Below are 19,130 nucleotides of genomic sequence, written 5' to 3' on the forward strand. Positions count from 1 at the left end.
TATTTTGAACACACATATAGTACATTTAACATAATGACACAGGGAAAATTGTAAAAACAAAGATAAGGACCTGGAGTGGCAGAGAATGTAGGTCAGTGTTAGCCTTCCCATGCCACTCAGTTTTGTAAACAGGTGTAGCTATTTGGATCTGATGTGAATCAATTTAAGAGGTACTCAAATCTATGGACATTCAGCAAATGAGTTTTCCGCCTGAACCTAGCCAGGATGTATGTGATTGTCTATATTGTGCCTGACTCTTTTTTTATATCACTGGGATACTTCTAGGTTTTCCTGTGCAGTAATAGAAATCAGGACATTTGGAGGAGGGAGGCTATTTCAGGGACCTGCAGCATACATTGGTCTTTTCTGAGGTAATCCTCAGACTGGGGGAAGGAGAGGTTGTAGGTGCTTTGCTGGGGGCAGAGGTATTTATTAAATGCTGCAAAGCTCAGAGAGGAAGAGGATTAATGTGACAGAACGAGTGAGCTGCTGGCTGGTTTTACTAGGATCACCCATCTACTCTGTACTTTGGGTGTACTGAAGTGGGCAGTCTCACTTTGCGTTCCTCCCTCTCTTCCTCAGCTGTGTGACAAGAGCCCTGCGCATCTGTAATTATCCAGCCGGACTGCAAAGCTGCCTGCCACGCATTACAGCACTCCAGGCCATCTCCACAGTGTGGAGAAATGGCACTCCGGACTGTGCTAGAGACTGTAGAAAGTGGGGAGCAAGATACTGTCCTCAAGATGCTGCAGATCTACAACCGGGAGGTGAGTGGTCATTGGGAATTGTTTGGCTGATGTCACTGTGAAGGATCAGCTGAAGAATCCATGTTTGGTGTTTTGGTGCCATTCTCTGTATGCTGCCTTTTGTTTCATTTGTCTGCATTGCTTCAATAAAATATTGACCTCTGTAAGCAAGTATCTTTTGTTTTGTTTTTTGCAAATATAGTACGTCTTTTGCATATGGATGGTTTGTGACTCTTCCTTTCATGCTGAAAATTAGATGCAGTGGGGAGATTGTGGCCAGAAGGAGATGTGCTGGAGAAATCCATGTTACTATTGAGGGGTAGATTTCAGACAACAGAAGGGAAAGAAAGAGCTCTGTGTGGCAAGCAGATGTGTGGTATTAACAACTGCACAGTCCCAGGAGGAGCTGCATGTGGAGCAGAACTTCTGTGTAGTGTGCGTTTTTAGATAAATAATCTCTCAACAAAGGGATTGCCATTGATATGGCATTTGAAAACTGATGGGGAAAAGAAATAAATAAATGAATGTGGTAAGCAGTCTAAAGCACTAACCATCAGATTTCTTTCAAAATATTGCAAAGACCTAGATACTTCAATACTAAACATATCTAAGAACTTGAAATCAAGCTCCAGTGAACATAAGCTTGTTTCATTAATTTACAGACCAGTTGCATCAGGATTACTTTTGGTTTTACGCATCTGTGTAACTCCCCCTGTGAAGGTAGTCCTTCAAAGTAGGTGGGAAATAAGCAGAGCAGCATGTATTGTATATAGCACAAGTGGTATTTTCTCAGAGGAAAAATAAATGCAAATTGGTAAACTGCGTGTATGTTTTACTTACATATGAAACTGACGTATACTATTTCGGATCATTGGTCTAACCCAGTTTTGTTTACTTCAGCTGGCAACTGGCCTTCCAAGTCTTTCCAAGTCCTGACCTTGGAGATGCTGGGAATTGAGCCTGGACTTTCTGCATGCAGAGCATGTGCTCTACTCCTGAGTCTTCCTCTTGTTTTACTGTGAAAAAAAGTCCAGTTGTAGCAATGACAACAGGAATAAAGCAGATACTGACAGATTATCAGAGATTCATTAGTGTAGAAAAACACCTAAACCAGAGCGGGGGCAGAGAGAGAGAGAGCACAAATACTCCCTTTTTAGGCAAGGTGATTGAGACGGTTGTAGCGCAGCAATTGCGAGTACTCTTGCATGAAACATATCTTGACTTATTCCAGTCTGGGTTGAGGCCTGGTTATGGGACTGAATCGGCCTTGGTTGCCCTGATGCATGACCTGTATCAGGAGAAGGACAGGGGGAGTGCGACCCTGTTATTCTTACTTGATATCTTTTGATACCATTGACCATGGTATCCTTCTGCGCCAACTTGGTGAGATGGGTATTGGAGGCACTGTTTTACAGTGGTTCCGATCCTATCTCCAGGGTTGTTTTCAGAGAATAGCATTAGGTAATTATCTTTCAGCCCCCTGGCAGTTGTGCTGTGGGGTGCCACAGGGTACCATCTTGTCCCCCATGCTGTTTAACATCTATATGAAGCCCTTGGGAGAAGTCATCAGGAGATTTGGGGCAAGGTGTCAGCAGTACGCTGATGATACCTAGCTCTATTTCTCTGTAACATCTGAATCGGGAGAGGCTGTGCAAGCCCTCGACTGGTGCCTGGACTCGGTGGTGGGCTGGACGAGGGGCAATAAACTGAGTCTGAGTCCTAGCAGATGAAGGCGTTGTGGGTTGGTGGTTCCCGAGTTCGGATAATTGGTCAGTTGCCTGCTTTGGATAAGGTCATACTCCCTCTGAAAAAGCAGGTCCATAGTCTGGGGGTGCTCCTGGATCCATCTTTGTAGCTAGAGGCCCAGATGACCTCAGTAGCTAGGAGTGCCTTTTACAAGCTTCAGCTGGTAAGACAGCTACAGCTTTTCTGGACTGTGATAGCCTGACCACTGTTGTCCATCCACTGGTAACCTCCAGGCTGGATTACTCTAATGTGCTCTATGTGGAGTTGCCCTTGAGGTTGGTCTGGAAGCTGCAGCTGGTGTAAAATGTGTCAGTGAGACTGCTCACTGGGCAGGGTATCACCAATATGTCACCCCACTGCTGAAAGAATTGCACTGGCTACATATTAGCTACTGGGCTAAGTTCAAGGTGCTGGTTTTGGTGCACAAAGCCCTATACAGCTTGGGACCAAGATACTTGAAAGACCATCTTACTCCTTATATACCCAGTCGATCACTGCACTATGCAGGTGAAGGCCTCCTGCAGATACCATCTTATCAGGAGGTCCATTCCGCACAACATAGGAAGTGGACCTTTAGTGTAGTGGCACCTACTCTTTGGAATTCCCTCCCTTTAATTTTGGACAGGTGCCATCTCTGTTATCTTTTCAGCGCCTACTGAAGACCTTCTTTCAACAAGCCTTTTACATAGAGACTGTATCCCAGTCTGTGTCTTTTGGAATTGCTTTTTAATGTGTTTTTAAAATCTTTTTTAAAAGGATGTTTTAAAAGATTTTTTTAAGAAAAGATTTTTTAAAGATTTTAAAATATGTTTTTAAGGATGTTTTGTTTAATATATTTTAAAATCTGTTTTTATGATGTTTTAGAGTGTTTTTAGTTCTTTTGTTTGCCACCCTAGGCTCCTACTGGGAGGAAGGGTAGGATACAAATCTAAGAAAGAAAGAATAAAATAGATAAGATACTGAAAGCCCTGATTTTTATGTGAGGTGAAGTTGAAATGGGCAGGTCCATATTTGGACAATAATATTTTGAAAACATACTATGAAGACATACTAAAAGATGTTTTCATCCCTAAAAAGAACAGAAAAGAAAATTAAAATATAATTAAAAAGAAACTATCTTCAGACATACATTGTATTGTGTTCATTGCCAAAAACTACTACTGTATCAAGTATAACTAGCAGGCTTCTTTAAGTAAACATTTATAGAAATAAAGTTTACATATATATCAGTTTTCAGACTGAGAAGATATTTCTCCCATTCACACACAAATATTCTCTTGGGTGAATATGAAACCACAATCAATATGTTGCTAGGGGTTTTCAAACTGGTCTGGAAAACCCAAGAGATCCTTGGAAACTGCAATCAGAAGATCAGTAATGGGCAAACTTCTCTGAAGAATGGCTTGCCCACAATTGCTGATCATCCACTGCAGTGTGAGACTACAGGAATGTGTTAATATGTTCTAGAGCGTGTTTTTAAATTCATATAAGGCAATGATGAGATCCAGTAGGTCTGGTCAGAGCACTGCATGAACAGTCAATCTTAGAACAGAATCTTCCGCAATGTACAGATGTCCCTCAACAACCAAGTCATCTTGGAAAGGTTTCCCTGAAGAAAATCTGAAAACCACCGCCATAATCAACAAGGTTATTGAGGCACTAATAGGCCATCCTTCCTGTATCTTCCCTTCCTCCCTATGCCATCAAACAAGATGGTACATAAAATGTTTTACCTGTTTTTCTGCTATAGCAAACAATGTAAGATTCTTTAATAAGGTATTATATGTTGCCATGTTACAATAACACAGGAGAAGTCAGAGTATCCTTCTGCCACATTAATAAAGAACAGGTATACTACCAGGATCAAAGCAATTGTTACTCTGGATGGTCAATGGAAGGAATTTGAATTTACAGTTAGTCTGTGTTCATCCATTATCTTTTGCATTTAATGGTGCAGAATTTAAAATAATACAGTTAGTGACAAAGCCTCCAACTGAGAAGGTAGCCTAACCAGTGATCCCTTGGAGCTGCAGATTGCCATGGAAGATCAGTAGTAGGGTGTGGGCAGGCTGTCTCTCAGAGAAGCTTGTCCATCATTACTGATCCTCTCAGTGAAAATGGCTCACATCTTGTTCAGTCTCTCCCCTCACCCCTGCTGCCCACTTCTAATATCTTCCCTTGTAGAATGTGAGCACTTTGGGGATTCCAGTGAAATGCATATCTGACAAGCTTCCAAGAAACCACAGAGTGCCACAGAACACTTTCAAAAACCACTACTCTAGCTAATCATACGTATTACCAGATCTGAAATACAAGGCTTCCTGATCAATCATTGTAGAAATCCTCCTCATATAGCCAAAACTCAATCCCCATAAGCAATATAGAAGTGACTGTGTATCAGAGCCAGTATTGTTAAATAATTTCTGAATCTGGAATCTGAGTATTCTTTTCATTTTATTGTCCCACAAGGAGGGAGAGGTGAACATGAGTTGGGACATACAAATATGAGTGTGAACAATAGCTGTCAACAGTGATTTGCCTGTGCCTGTTTCTTATAGCTGGTTAAATGAAAATTAAATTTGCTAAATAACTTTTTTGACATTGTGATTATGAAATGTTTACACGGTAGTATAAAATTATGAAGCAATTTGGAAGGCATTAAAAAGCAAGTAGAGTATAGTTTGGGGTATGTTAAAAAATCAATGTATTTTTCCTTCAGGGTAAAGGGGGGGGGGAGAGACTGTGTGAAGTTGCACTGTCTTGTATTGAGGATTGCCCTTGAATGTAGGAACCTTTGGATGGCAGTTGACAGCCCAAATTAGAGCTGAATAAAGATGTGGAGAGTGTAGGACTGAATTAAAGGTTTAAGATGCATACAAAATAAATGGAAGGAAAATAATCTGTGAATAGTATGGGATGAACCTGATCTATTGTACATGCCTTAGCATAACAGTGAGACTCTTGCTGATGTTTGAATGGCTGGGTATCCTGGTATCTTGGCACTGAACAGGTATAGTTTGAAATAAACCCCATGAATTTAATGGAAAGCTTCCAACTTAAGTATGCATGGCTGAGATGGCCTTTAAGAAGTGAACTATAGATACTGATAACTCCAGTTCTGTATAGGATTTAATGTGACCTTTGCTAGGTGCTCCTTCTAACATACTCAGCTCTGTGTGCTTTAGTTTATTCAGTTACGGTAAAAGAAACCACGTAAAATATTGTTAAACATTATCATGTCAATAAGGACTAACTGGGGACTGGAGTGCGTGAAGTATATACACATTCCAAAATACAAAGGCTTAGATCCTAACTAGACTTTCTCTGGTGGGAGCATCCATCCGGCAGAGTTCCTCCTTCTGCTGGCAGCAATGTCCCATGAATGGGAGGGGCAACTTTAATTTATCCTGGAGTCCCTTGTGCCTTCTGAAAATCTGCTGTAGATGGTTGGGAGACTCTCCAGAGCAGCATAAGAGGTAGCAAAGGAAGAAAGAGGAACTGGGGAGAAAATTGCCTTTCCTCCTCTGCTGGTGAGATCTTCTGCTCGATCTGAATCCAAGCCAAATGGGGAGAAAATTTATGTGTGTGTGAGAAAGATTTTTTTGGCCGGGGGGGGGGTGATATTTCTGTGTTGCAAACTCAAACATTTTTACTTGAAATCAAAACTGTTTATGATAATGTAGTAAAGTTTTTCCTTCCAATTCCAAGAGAAACTGTATAGATTGCCATTCACTCTTGAAGTGATCAGCATGCGGAACCTTTTTTGCATTGTCCCAATGATTTTATTTGCAGACTTAAGAGCACATCCCCATTGACTTCAAAGAGGCTCTCCAGGTGCAATTTTTACAGACTGCAGTGTAAAGCTGCTTTCTTCTGTGTCTTATATTGCTTCAAGATTCCATCCTGGTTTATCTTTTGATGATACTTTCTTTGGCATAGCATTATATGAAAATGTAGATTTGTTCAAAGGTGTAGTTTCCTTAAATCACAATCTACATATGCTCCTCTGTATGAATTTATCAATTTTAAGCATGTTTCTTTTTGTTTTACTGTTCCCTAGGCTTGCTTGCTGTAAGACTTGAGTGTCTTACAGCAGTTGATTAAGCAAATGATAAAAATTCCTTTGTGTAGTTAGAATAAGTTTATTTTCTCAGTTCATTTCTGTTAATTACCTCTGTTGCATTCTCAGAAATCACAATGTTTCACCTTTGAAGATGAGGAACAAGAAGAAAGGAGGGTAAGATCGTGTTTTCTTATTGTGCTTAGTTCATCAGGATCACTGAGGCTGAGAGCTTGTGACTTGCCCTAGACACTGAATGGCATGAAAGTGTTGAGTTTCGCCTTGTTGAACAACTTTTCCTTGAAAACAAAAATGGCTAGCTTAGAAAGCATCCTTAAAGTATATTATGGCCCTCTGGGTTTATGAAAGCATGTGGGCAGCTGCTACAGGAAGGCTGCTGCTGCTGCCTCGTATTCATTTATTTATTTATTTATCCATCCCTCCCTCCCTTCCTCCCACTAGGAGCCCAGGGTGCAAACAAAAGCACTAAAGACACTTTAAAACATCATAAAAACAGACTTTAAAATATATTAAAACAAACCATGTTTAAAAACTTTTTTTAAAAAAAAGCTTTAAAAACTTTTTTTTAAAAGAAAGTTTAAAAACCTATTAAAAAGCGATTCCAACACAGACGCAGATTGGGATATGGGCTCAACTTAAAAGGCTTGTTGAAAGAGGAAGAGTTTTTAACTGGCATTGACCTTTTTTATTGACCATTGACCTTTTTGTTTACTTGCTTGTTTTATATGTATAGGATTGTTTTATGTTGTATTTTATCTTATTTGTTTTTAGGCACTTTGGGGATCATTATGGGAAAGGCGGGATATAAATTATAAGTAGGGTCACACATTGGCAGACACATTTTTTTGTAGGTGCAGAGGCCAATATAATTTTATTTGATCAGCATCCCTGAGATTAACAGAATTGCCAAATTGCAGGAATAAGCTCCCCATGCTGATTTATTAGTCAAAGCTGGGAGGGGGAATCATACAAGATGTGGCTGCATGCAGTGGCCATGTACATATCTTTCTTGCACTCGCTTTTTGGGCAGAAAGCTGCTGTGACTCATTCTTATTTCAGAGTAGAAACACACTCCCTGTTCTGCCAGTTCCAGTGTGTCATCACCTTTCTTTTCTGAAAATGGGGGCACACAATGCTAGTCAAACTCTGCCCCCTTTTTACTGTAAAACCTGGTGGGAGCAGCCTGAGTGCATTTTTAAAAAAAATCCAGCTTCAAAGAGATTTCGCAACTGATCGGTAGATCAACCCTTTCCGCCTCCAGGTGTGGCTAATGGAAATGCTTTGATCTGGTGACTAGCCTCAGTCTCTCTTTTCTGGATTTGGACTGTGACACAAGTGAGCCACCAGTCTTAGAGGAGGACAGAAGTTCATTGCATAAATAGTCCTGATCCCTAATATCAATTAAAAAGGCATTTGAATGAGAGCCCCTCTATAGTGCTTCCTAATAATGCTTCTGTAACTTTACTGAATTTTGGTTGAAATTGAACCATGGCCTCTTGCAGAATCAAACCATACAATGAGAAGACAAAAAAGAAGTAAGCCTTTCAAACTACAAACATGTCCAGTTGTTAATGTCTGTTTTCACTGAAGCACCACAAAAAAGTTACTCCCTTTTGCACAATTTTGATGCTTTATTATGATCTACAGAAAGCAAAAAGCTACATATTAAAACATCTGGAACAATGTAGATGGTGGAGTCCACTAAGGATTGGTATTGGAACCTGTCCTTTTAACATGTTCATTCATGATCTGGAGTTGAGGGTAAGCAGTGAGGTAGCCAGATTTGCTGCTGATACCAAATTGTTCAAAGTGGTTAAAACAAAAAGGGGTTGTGAGGAGCTTCAAAAGGATCCCTCAAAATCAGGGGAATTGGCAGTAAAATGGCAAATGCAATTCATTTTGTAAGCAAGTGTAAAGTGATACACATTGGGGCACAAAAAAATCCTAGTTTATTTTATTTACATTTTTTATTTCAGAATTTTTAAACCACTCTACATTCTAAACATAAGTATTGTGTATACACTAATGGGATCTGAACTGGCAGTGACTGACTAGGAATGAGACCTTGGAGTTGTAGTGGATAGCTTGATGAAGATGCTGACCCAGTGCAGCAGCTGTGAGAAAGATGAATTCCATGTTAGGGATCATTAGGAAAAGGATGGAAAATAAAACTGCCAGTATCATAATGCTGTTATACAAATCTGTAGGGAGACCATTCTTGGAATACTGTGTATAGTTCTCGTTGAATATAGTAGAGATGGACAAGGCTCAGAAAAGAGCAGCCGAATGATCAAGGGGTTGGAACAACTCCCTTGTGTGGAAAGGTTACAATATTTGGGCCTTTTTAGTAACGGGACATGGTAGAGCTGTATAAGATTATGCATAGTGTGGAGAAAGTGAGTAGTGAGAATTTTTTCTCCCTCATAATACTAGGACTTGAGGCCCTCCAACGAGGCTAAATGTTGGAAGATTCAGGACAGACAAAAGAAAGTATTACTTCACACAGTACATAGTCATCTGTGGAATTCATTCCCACCAAATGTAGTAATGGCCACCAACTTGAATGGTTTTAAAACAGGATTATTTGTGGAGGATAAGCTTATCATGATGGCTACAGTATGTTCTGTCTCCTCTGTCAGCAGCAGTATGCCTCTGAATGCCAGTTGCTGGGAATCTCAAGTGGGGAGAGTGCTGTTGTGCTGAGGTGCTTCTTTTGGACTTCCTGTAGGCATCTAGTTGGCCAGTGAGAGAACAGGATGCCGAACTAGATGGGCCATTAGCCTGATCCAGCAAGGCTCTGCTTTTGTTCTTAACCTAAATTGAATGCAGTTTCCAATCTTGCTTGATCCTTAGCCTAACTAACCTGATTCTGTGGCTTCTCTCATGAGAGCTCAGGCCAGCCATCAGGCTTACAGGTACTCTTTTGCTTCAGATCTGGCCCCAAAAAGGATTGATAATGCGTTGTAGCCAAACTTCGCCTTACATGAACAGAACATCTCTGTTCATTTAAAGAAGGCTTTTGATTCAGCAGAGGGATCTTTCTGGCAGAAAGAGGGAGTTTTGCCGATAGCCCCTGCCTTGCAGCTAATTTCATGATAAGGCTTGCTTAGTTAACAATATAAATGCTAGTCCTACCCCCAGAGGGGCATTTTTGTCACTTTCGCCAGTATTTGCCTGATCAGTTTGCTTTGGTTGAATGAAAGAGAATGGGCTATAGGACAAAATGCATCTGTTCAACAAGATGATGTGTGTGTCAGGTCCCCTAATTTCTGTGCTAATCATGTGGGCACAGTGTTTATATTCCTTGTAGTGAAGATGTACATGGGCTGGGGCACAGGGTGGATTGTGCCAGGTCTGAGGTACACCAGAGCTCATCGAACATGTACAATTCACAAGCGCAGACATAGACTAATCTTTTATCACATAGAAGCTTATTGCTTTACTACTAGATTTGTTATGCTTCTAATTTTCACCTTTTAATATTTCAGAAACTGGCTGGGCTTCTGATTAAATTCCTGGAGCGGGTGCTCCAGCCGTCCTGCCAGGTTGCATGTTTGGAAAGCATACGAATCCTGTCCCGTGACAAAAGTTGCCTTGGCCCATTCACAACCATGGAAGCCCTGAAGACGCTAGCCAGACATGCTGGGATTGATTATACAGAAGAGCAGATTCTAGAGGTCCCTGACCTGGAAGTGATCCTGGAAGGACTCAAGTGTCTGTTCAACATTGTGTTCAGCAGCCCCCGGGCTCAGGAGCTGGCCTCTGAAGCCCGATTCATAGTGGGCCTCACAGATCGCATCAAACTCTACAATACAATGAATCTCCCCCACGATATAAAATTTTTTGACTTACGTCTTCTCTTCTTGCTGACTGCACTAAGGGTGGACATCCGGCAGCAGCTTGCACAGGAACTCCGGGGTGTCGGTCTAATGACAGATACCTTGGAACTTACCCTGGGAGTGAAGTGGCTAGACCCTCATGAAGTAGGTGCTGAGGGAGGTTCTTCTGAATCTTTACCTCGTCCGGAGGCAGAGTGTGCCATGGAGATCTTGAAGGTGCTCTTCAATATCACTTTTGATACCAACAAGAGGGAGGTAGATGAGGTAAGACACCCAGAAGTGACTTTTGGTAGCTCAGTTTTATGATGTATTTTTCTTTTTATTTATTTTATTGAACATTTTCTTCTGTGCATGATTCATGTGGTTAGAGACACCATTTAGGGAGGGAAGGGGGCAGTTGCCTGTCTCAGCTCACTCCCAGCCCTGTGTTTCTGAATTATTCTATGGAAGCCCTTACGTATTTGGCCAATTCACTACTGCTGCCCACTGACTGCCTTTTGTTATAAACAGATCTGTTTATCACGTACACCCACCAAAGGCATAAATCCCTTTACTCCAAAACCAACAGAAAAGAATGACTGGTGCTGCAACCATTCATTTCTATAATTGTACGATGTCACGTTTGCTTCCATTGCTCTGTTTTAAAACATGCTAAAATCAGATATCTTACAGTCTGATAGAATGCATTTTTCAATAATGTATGGCAACTTGGAAAAAGAAAGGCGGGTAAATTGCCTGTTAAATTGACATATAAGCCATAGCGTCAGCAAGGCATCTCCTAGTGTCTCTTTGTAACTAGATGGGGATAATAATGGTGGACCTAGCGAATTAAGCTATAAGGAATTCTGTGGTCTCTTTCTCGTTCTGGATTAGCAATTATTTGTGAGCTCAGGAAGATTTATGAAAGATATAATTTCTGTTGTATATTTTTTACCGTTGGTTTTCCCTACACTGCTCAGATATTTTATGAAGTGAGTGGTTTATAAATGTTTTAAAATAAATATACATAAAATATGAAATAGCAGGAGAGAGGTTAAAGTGTAGAATAACGGTTAAGTGTGATTTAAATATCTTTGTAGGGAAACATTTCCATTATTTGCATCTTATTTCAGTTTTTAAAATCTGGTGTTCTGCATTTAAAAAGTAAATTCCAGATTCAGCAACCAGTCAAAGCTCCCAGACTGGGATCTCTTTTGGAAATTTGCCTCGTTCATGTATGAATTAATGTAATGTAAACATTATATGTTTGCTGCCTGGTTTATTGTTTTGCAGACTTTGACACTTAGGGGAAAAATAAGGAAGGTTGTAGCTTAGACAGTATTGCAGGAGCATAATAGAGACAGAGATAGAAGGATGAGAGTCAAAGGAAGAAAGAAGTGCTGAAAAGGAGTCTCATACTACCTCATTGAGCTCCATATTTGTTACTGTGACCAGATATTTCTCCACAAAACAGGAGCAGGAACTTTAAATGCTATACAAAGGCTGTATTTGAGCATGGCTATTCTCTATGCAGATCTTTTCATTTCCTTGGGCACAGTTTTTCACATTCAGTTTTGAGAATGTAAAGAGTGGCTTGTTGCAAGCAACAGACTTCAAAAGAGAGATGTGTTCCCTTCTCATAATCATGCTTTTCATTATGTTTTGGAAACAGGAAGATGCTGCTCTGTACCGACGCCTGGGTGCCCTCCTCCGTCACTGCCTGATGATTTCAGCAGATGGTGAGGATCGCACAGAAGAATTTCACAGGTGGTTATCCTGATGAAAAGCTTGGAACTTGGATTCTTGGCTGGATGAGAGAATGCTGTTGCTGAAATTGCATTAACATTGGAAAAAATATTATCATGTTTGTCATGCAACTTGGAGAACCCCTAAGGGGTCTTGGCCCCAGTCAATATGGGCCCTTGAAAATTAATGAAGGAAAAATTGATTTCTTTCCCCTCATTCACAGACAACAGGCATTAAAACCAAAGCGTGTGTAGGGAAAGGCAGAGAGAAGGTCAAGTCCACAAATTCCTGAGCATCTTTCGGTGCCAAATGGTTAATGCATGACCGCAGATCATTAATCTGGTATTGTTTGAACAAATGTATACAATCTCTTAATGAATTTTTTTTTTTTTACTATGTGATCTTGGAAACGGGGTTTCTGATCTCTTTTTATTAATAGAGCAAATGTTTGCCCTTTGCCCTTTTCTGTGTTCCCTAATCATTCTTTATATTTTGTGGGTTTTTTAGTTATAAAATGGTGAGTTAAAATTAATCTTTCTTTATAGCAAGGTAGTAAGAGGAATTTTCACATGGAACTCCCAGTCACTCTAAGGAGAGCCAGATTTGGGCTGTAATCATGGCTTTGCCCAAGGAACATGCCATTATGTCCTACAGATATTCCTTGACCAGCTTGACTGGTCAGGAGCCATGATAGAAAGGAATGTAATGGTATATATTGGTTTCAGAACAGTACAAGGTCATCAGTAATATATGACAGTAGAATAGTGGTAATATCAGCCAAGGGGACAGATTGACATCAATGAATAAAATGGGGATGCTTGATTATGAATATACATGTATTCATTTTAATAAAGTTATCTGGTTGGTTGGAAATATTTCAAGAGGGAAGAAACTGCTATGTTATATAGAAAAGAACTTGGGGGATTGGTTAATTATTGTCACATGCTGTAATTTTAAGGTATAAAAGATCTGTGCACACCATATCTCATTGCAATTCCTCCTGGATACTTCCTGGATGTGTTCTGGGGGACTGACCTTGCATATGCTTGTAGAAATAAAGGCCTACCTCTTTGCTTTAAGCCTGTGTCATAGATTATTTAAAGGACCCCCAGCAAAGATCCCACAGGAGAAATACAAGAATTCTCCAACACAAGTATTCAAGAATCTGTGTTCAGGTCTATTTGATACACTTTGTATTTAAGAACTTTAGATGTGACTGATATAGTGCTATATGTTATTATTATCATTATTGTTACAAACAACACATTTGACAGGAAACAACAGAGGAAGGGGAGAGGAAATGGAGGTAAAAGTACACAGGACAAGTACATGCTATTGTGAAATGTTCTGTCACCGTGCCAGGAAAGGATAGACTGAGATCTTGTTTTCATGCTGCTTGGAAATTAACCAGATCGTTGATAGGTTTTAAACAACGAAACTAAACAGCTCTTCACTGATTTGCCTTTTCTGTCTTGTGTTGTGTGTTCAGCCACACAGTCAACCTCCTGGGCAATCTGCCTCTCAGGTGTTTGGATGTCCTGCTGGCCCCCAAGGTGCATCCGGGCTCACTTGAACATATGGGAGTCAACATGGATGCTGTCAATGTTCTGCTGGATTTCCTTGACAGACGTCTTGACAGGGTGAGTAAATTGGATAGGTTTCACAATTTCTTATTGCTTCATGCCTGCTTTTACTTCATGTACTTTCCATGCTGTCACTGTAGGACAGGTTTGCACATCCACCTCTGAATGATCTGGCTTTAGCCTTCTGTGTTAAGCACAGGAGTCTCACTAACAGTTGTAATAGAGATCAGCATGGTAGCAAACAGGGAGCCAACAACACAGGCTAATGGTGGTGTGGTAGGTGGAGTGTGATGAAAGATAATTCACTAGTTGAATGAAGGACATTCCATGATCAGATTTGTGATTTGTGCTATATAAAAAGTTAATTGTTTCATTAGTTGTTTGGGTGAGGCATTTAGGTGGCTAGGATCAGGCTAAATACTAACTTCAATGTAAAATGCTGATTGGTTTTCTAGATGAAAATGTTGGTGATAGCAGGTTTTTGTAGAATCCTGAAGAGGGAATTGACTAGAAGAATGAGTTGCAGCCTGATGAATGCGGACAGGATTTATACATTAAAGTAGGGGCTTGTGCATCTTAATCCAGATGACCCTTTAATCTTGCCACAGGCACGATTCAGGAGTCTCACTTCACTCATTACTGCAGAAGTGGGTAAAGCAGAAATACAAATCACTCATACTTCTGTTTCTCATTAATACCTGAAGCAGTTCTTGGCCACAATCTTGTGACAGGACATTCAGCTGAACGATGAAGATGATTAGTATTTATTCCTAGCCCTTTGACCAGAGGTTCCAGGGCAGCTTACAACAGTTTAAAAACACATAATTAAAACAGTTAAAAACAACTTAAACAACATCACAGAAAATAGGGTGAGTCCTAAAAATGTACAGCTCAGGTGTCGAAGGCCAGGGTAAAGAGGTGCGTCTTCATCATTTGCCAAAAGTTGTACAATAAAGTTGCCAGAAACACCTCGGTGGGGAGCTCCACAACTTAGGGGCAGGCACAGAGAATGCCCTCTCCCGGGCCACCACCACCCTGAGCTTCCAAGGATGGCAGAACTACCAAAGGGCTCCATCTGCTGATCTCAACACCCAAGAGGGTCTGTAGGGAAGGAGGCGGTCTTTCAGATATTTTTACATTGAGGGTAACGCTGTACAGTGTAAGGCTGCTATGAAAAATGCTGTTCCTGTGTTGAGTTCACATTGACTTCCCCCTCATCCTGTGAATGTGTTGTACATCTGACTTTTGTGCTCCTGCCAGTAACAGCCACTGATGTAGAGTGGGTGCAGGTAGATACTCAACATAATGACAGAAGGACATGAAATATGTGGCAGTGCTTTTTACAGAGGGTGAGGGGGAACTTTACACAGGGAAACTGTTTTTAGTGGCAGCCCTGAATTTCTTATAAAGTTGCATCCTGAGAAGATGAATGAGACATGAGGTTTGTCTACTCTGAGGATTTACTGCAGTTCGGTGTAATGTACCCAGCAGCTGATTTGCAGTTTATCTGCTCTGTTTTAGAGAACTAGAACTAGCATTCTTGGTTGCTTCCATAAAAATCTGTGGGTGATATTCAGTGCTAGTTCTACTCACAGAAGACCCATTGAAGTTAATAGATATGACTAACTTCAGTTCATTGATTTCAATGGGTCTCCTCTTGAGTATGACTTAGTTGAATACAACCCTGTACTCCACAAATCTTTTCATACATGGGCAACATAGCATGGGTGTGATTTTAATCTTTTTTTTTTGTGGGCTCTGCTACAGGGTCACAAACTTAAGGAGAGCCTGACCCCTGTGCTGAACTTGCTTACTGAGAGTGCTCGGGCCCATCGGCAAACAAGGAAATTCCTTAAAGCTAAGGTACTGTATTTCAGTCAGTCAGGATACTTCCATTGATCCAGGAAAAATATAAGGTAAGCCCCACCTGTGCCATCAGTCTGCAGATCTGTATTGCGGATATGGTGAAATTGTTTCCCGGGATTGTTGGATGTTGCAGGAACATTACACACACCAGGTAGACAATATCCTTATATTCCAACCCGTTTGTGACTTTGGCCTGTTTGCATGTAGCGTCAAGACATTATTTATTAAAGCATGGGTTTTTTTTATCATTTGAATGCCATCCAGTGGTTTAACCATGATGTGTTAACTATGAACAAAGCACCATCATAAGCTATGGTTTGCTGTTAGTTTATAAACCTTGCTTTATATTAACCATGGCTTAGCATTATGTATCAATTGTGGGATGGTTTTGGACGTATGGGTGGGCTTCTCCTCATGTCCTGACGAAGACATTTTCCCTCTTCCCCTCCCCCATGTCTTCTAGATGCTGCTGTATTGCGTACACTATCTCGATGTAGTGCATGATGTGGAGGGTGGGGAACTCCAGGAACACAACAAGTGGTTAGAGAGGAAAAAAGTTCTTTGGGTATTGAGTATGCACAGCTGTTTAATTTGCCTGAGTTCTGAGCCCCCTGATTCATAAGTATGATAGATTTTGCTTCAAATTGCATATATTTTGCATATTCGTTGTTTTCCTATTGCATCATTAGTTTAGTAGCTTACAGACTTAAACATTGCTACTTAGCATTTTGCAATCCGATAAGAATGGCGAATTGCTTTCTAACTGACATCAATTTAAACTGGATGGCAACCAGCAAGGGGAATTAGGAAAATAATCTGTTGATCTCAGTGAAATCCTTTCTCTTCCCTGTCCTAGAGAAGGTTTGTAGGGCCTCAGTTACTATAACCATGGCCCATGAGCCATTGTCTTTCACTTGTTCAGAGAACAAGACATATGGTTTATCATGAATGAGCAAACGTACAAGCTTCCAGAAAGGAGATACTGAGCATTCTGCTCCTTCCTGATCGTTCTGTTGCCACAGTTTAGCTTCATCAATCGTTAAACCCAAACTTGTGGTTTAGCTTTCTCCAGACTAACCAAGAAGTGTAACCAAGATTTGTCCCATGTTTTAAGGCTTGTGGTTTTCCTGATTCAGGTGATACAGTAAGTCAAATCATGGCTTAAATCTGCAGAATAACCAAGAAGGAGCAAAACAGCTGTAATCTCCTCTCCAGAGCCTGTACGTTTGCACTAAGCCAAGGGTTCCCACACTGTGGTCCATGGACCACCAGTGGTCGATGAGCTTCATTCAGGTGGACTGCAGCTTGTCTCTTGATGAAGATGGCATATCCATCATATTAAATATTCATATTGATTTTAATCATATTTTAATTGCTTTTATTTCTTTTATTATTGTATGACAATTGGAATTCTATAGAATTCAAACTGTAATACAATAAAATACAATATGTAGGAAATAAAAGAAGCAATAAAATACAGTTAAAAATCATACAGCGTCTAGCTCAATGTTTTGCAGTTGCTAAAACAGGCAAAACAATCATTAAGTGGTCCACCAAGATCCTCAACAATTTTCAAGTGGTCCATGGTGGGGAAAAATTCAGAAACTGCTTCACTAAATCATGGGTTGGCTTGGTGTGATGCACAAACCATGCCACCGGCTTGGTCAGTATCAGTAATCCTCGTTGTGACTCTTTTCCCATAACTTTCTTTTTTTTTAATTCTACACTGTTGCTTCAATAGTACTGAGCCTGTTAAGAACATGAGAAGAGCCTGCTGGATGAGACAGTGGCCCATCTTGTCCATCATCCTGTTCTCACAGTGGCCAAGCCCGCAAGCAGGACCTGAATGTAATAGCACTCTCTCCTCCTGCAGTTTCCAGCATCAGAAGCCTACTGCCTCCAACAGTGGATCTAGAACAAGGGTTCCCAAGGGTCCTTGAACTTCATTCAGGTGGTCCATGGCACGCCTGTATTAAATATTCATGTTGATTTTAATTGTATTTCATTGCTTCTTTTATTTGTCATATTGTATTTGATTGTATTACAATTTGAATTCTATGGGATGCAAATTGTAGCACAATTACATACAATATAAAAGTTAAAAGAAGCAATAAAAATACAATTAAAAATAATAAAGCCACCAGCCGACTGCATTACAATTGCTACAACAGGCAGAAAAATACTTAAGTGGTCTGCCAAGACCCTCAGCAATTTTCAAGTGGTCTGTGGGGGGAACAGTATGGGAACCACTGCTATAGAACATAGCCATCATGGCTAGTAGTCATTGATAGCCTTACCCTCCATGAATTTGTCTAATCCTTTTTTAAAGCCATCAAAGTTGGTGGCCATCACTGCCTCCTTTGGTCTGTGTGAAGAACTATTTTCTTTTCTGTCCTGAATCTTCCAACATTCAGCTACATTGGATAAAAGGCCCAGGGGAATACTAACTGAGAGTTGGTTAATTTGAGTATTTAGGTCAGATATAAAGTTGGCTATATCTTGATAGAGCAAAATTTGAGATGAAGCAATTGTGTGGTTGCTTCACCATATGCCTAGACAGCAGCATGGTTACTGTTGACGCTTCACTCATTTTTGGAAGTTTGCCATACTGTAGCAAATGTGCACTTACATCATGGATTTGTGGTACAGTGAAGCAATTTCATTGTTAGTTATCCACCCGTCTAAGGGCTTTTCTATACCATCAGCAGGTTGCATGGAAAATGTGCATTTCGGACTCATTTGCTGCCCCGTTTGTTTCTGATGAGGAAGAGGTTGCATTTTCTCACTATTCCAAGTGTGATATGACACAGAAATTTCATTCTTTTTCCCACCCCAGATAGTTTTTCTTGCTATTGTGAGTTGTGGGAATGATGTGGCTTCCGACTAGATATTTTTTGTGACATTATCAGTGATTGGTGACACAGGTCACTCTCTGTATGCCATGCTGTGTATGATACCATTTTATATTTTAAAAAATGCTTTGAAAGTTGTGTAGTCCCTTGCTGTATAGGTGTAAGTGGATAAATGTATGTCTAACGTTAAAGTGGCAAATGCCACCATGATGACTTATGCAGATGAACTTTGTTGTTGAGGCATTTTTGGTGCAGTATTTACAGATCCTTATGAGAGCCGCTAGGAAGGCCTTTCAACATAACTCTTCCCTTTCCATGGGTTTGCAGGTACTTCCTCCACTGCGGGATGTGAAAAATAGACCAGAGGTGGGGAACTTGTTGAGAAATAAGCTTGTGCGCCTCATGACTCACATTGACACTGATGTGAAGCACTGTGCCGCAGAGTTCCTCTTTGTTCTCTGCAAAGAGAGCGGTGAGTGTCTTTCCCTTTTTCTTGTTTACCTAGTGAAGGTTGTCTTGTGACATTACAAGTTGGCTATCTGAAAAAGAAATGGAGTGAATAGCTGATCCATCCAATGTAGTAACTGCTGTAAGATTCTTACTACTAGGGTGGGCAGAGATATGTTTTAATGGTGGTTCAGCTGTTAAGAGGTGAGGCAAATCAAGTGCTCCTGAGCCATAGGCCACAACTA

The 19,130-nt window shown here is 40.5% G+C and overlaps 1 protein-coding gene across 2 annotated transcripts in view; it reads left to right on the forward strand.

The window, feature by feature from the left end:
• RIC8A (RIC8 guanine nucleotide exchange factor A) overlaps positions 1-19,130 on the forward strand; it is a 35,186-nt gene that overhangs the window by 6,952 nt on the left and 9,104 nt on the right. For both annotated transcript variants that reach the window (XM_061609856.1, XM_061609857.1), the window contains 7 exons: positions 583-767; positions 6,682-6,729; positions 10,062-10,676; positions 12,064-12,158; positions 13,627-13,777; positions 15,488-15,583; positions 18,766-18,910. In XM_061609856.1, the coding sequence (XP_061465840.1) occupies positions 684-767; positions 6,682-6,729; positions 10,062-10,676; positions 12,064-12,158; positions 13,627-13,777; positions 15,488-15,583; positions 18,766-18,910 (1,234 nt within the window). In that variant the 5' untranslated portion in view covers positions 583-683. The remainder of the gene's footprint in view (positions 1-582; positions 768-6,681; positions 6,730-10,061; positions 10,677-12,063; positions 12,159-13,626; positions 13,778-15,487; positions 15,584-18,765; positions 18,911-19,130) is intronic.

This window comes from Rhineura floridana, chromosome 2 (genome assembly GCF_030035675.1).
Source record: "Rhineura floridana isolate rRhiFlo1 chromosome 2, rRhiFlo1.hap2, whole genome shotgun sequence".
Taxonomy (NCBI): domain Eukaryota; kingdom Metazoa; phylum Chordata; class Lepidosauria; order Squamata; family Rhineuridae; genus Rhineura; species Rhineura floridana.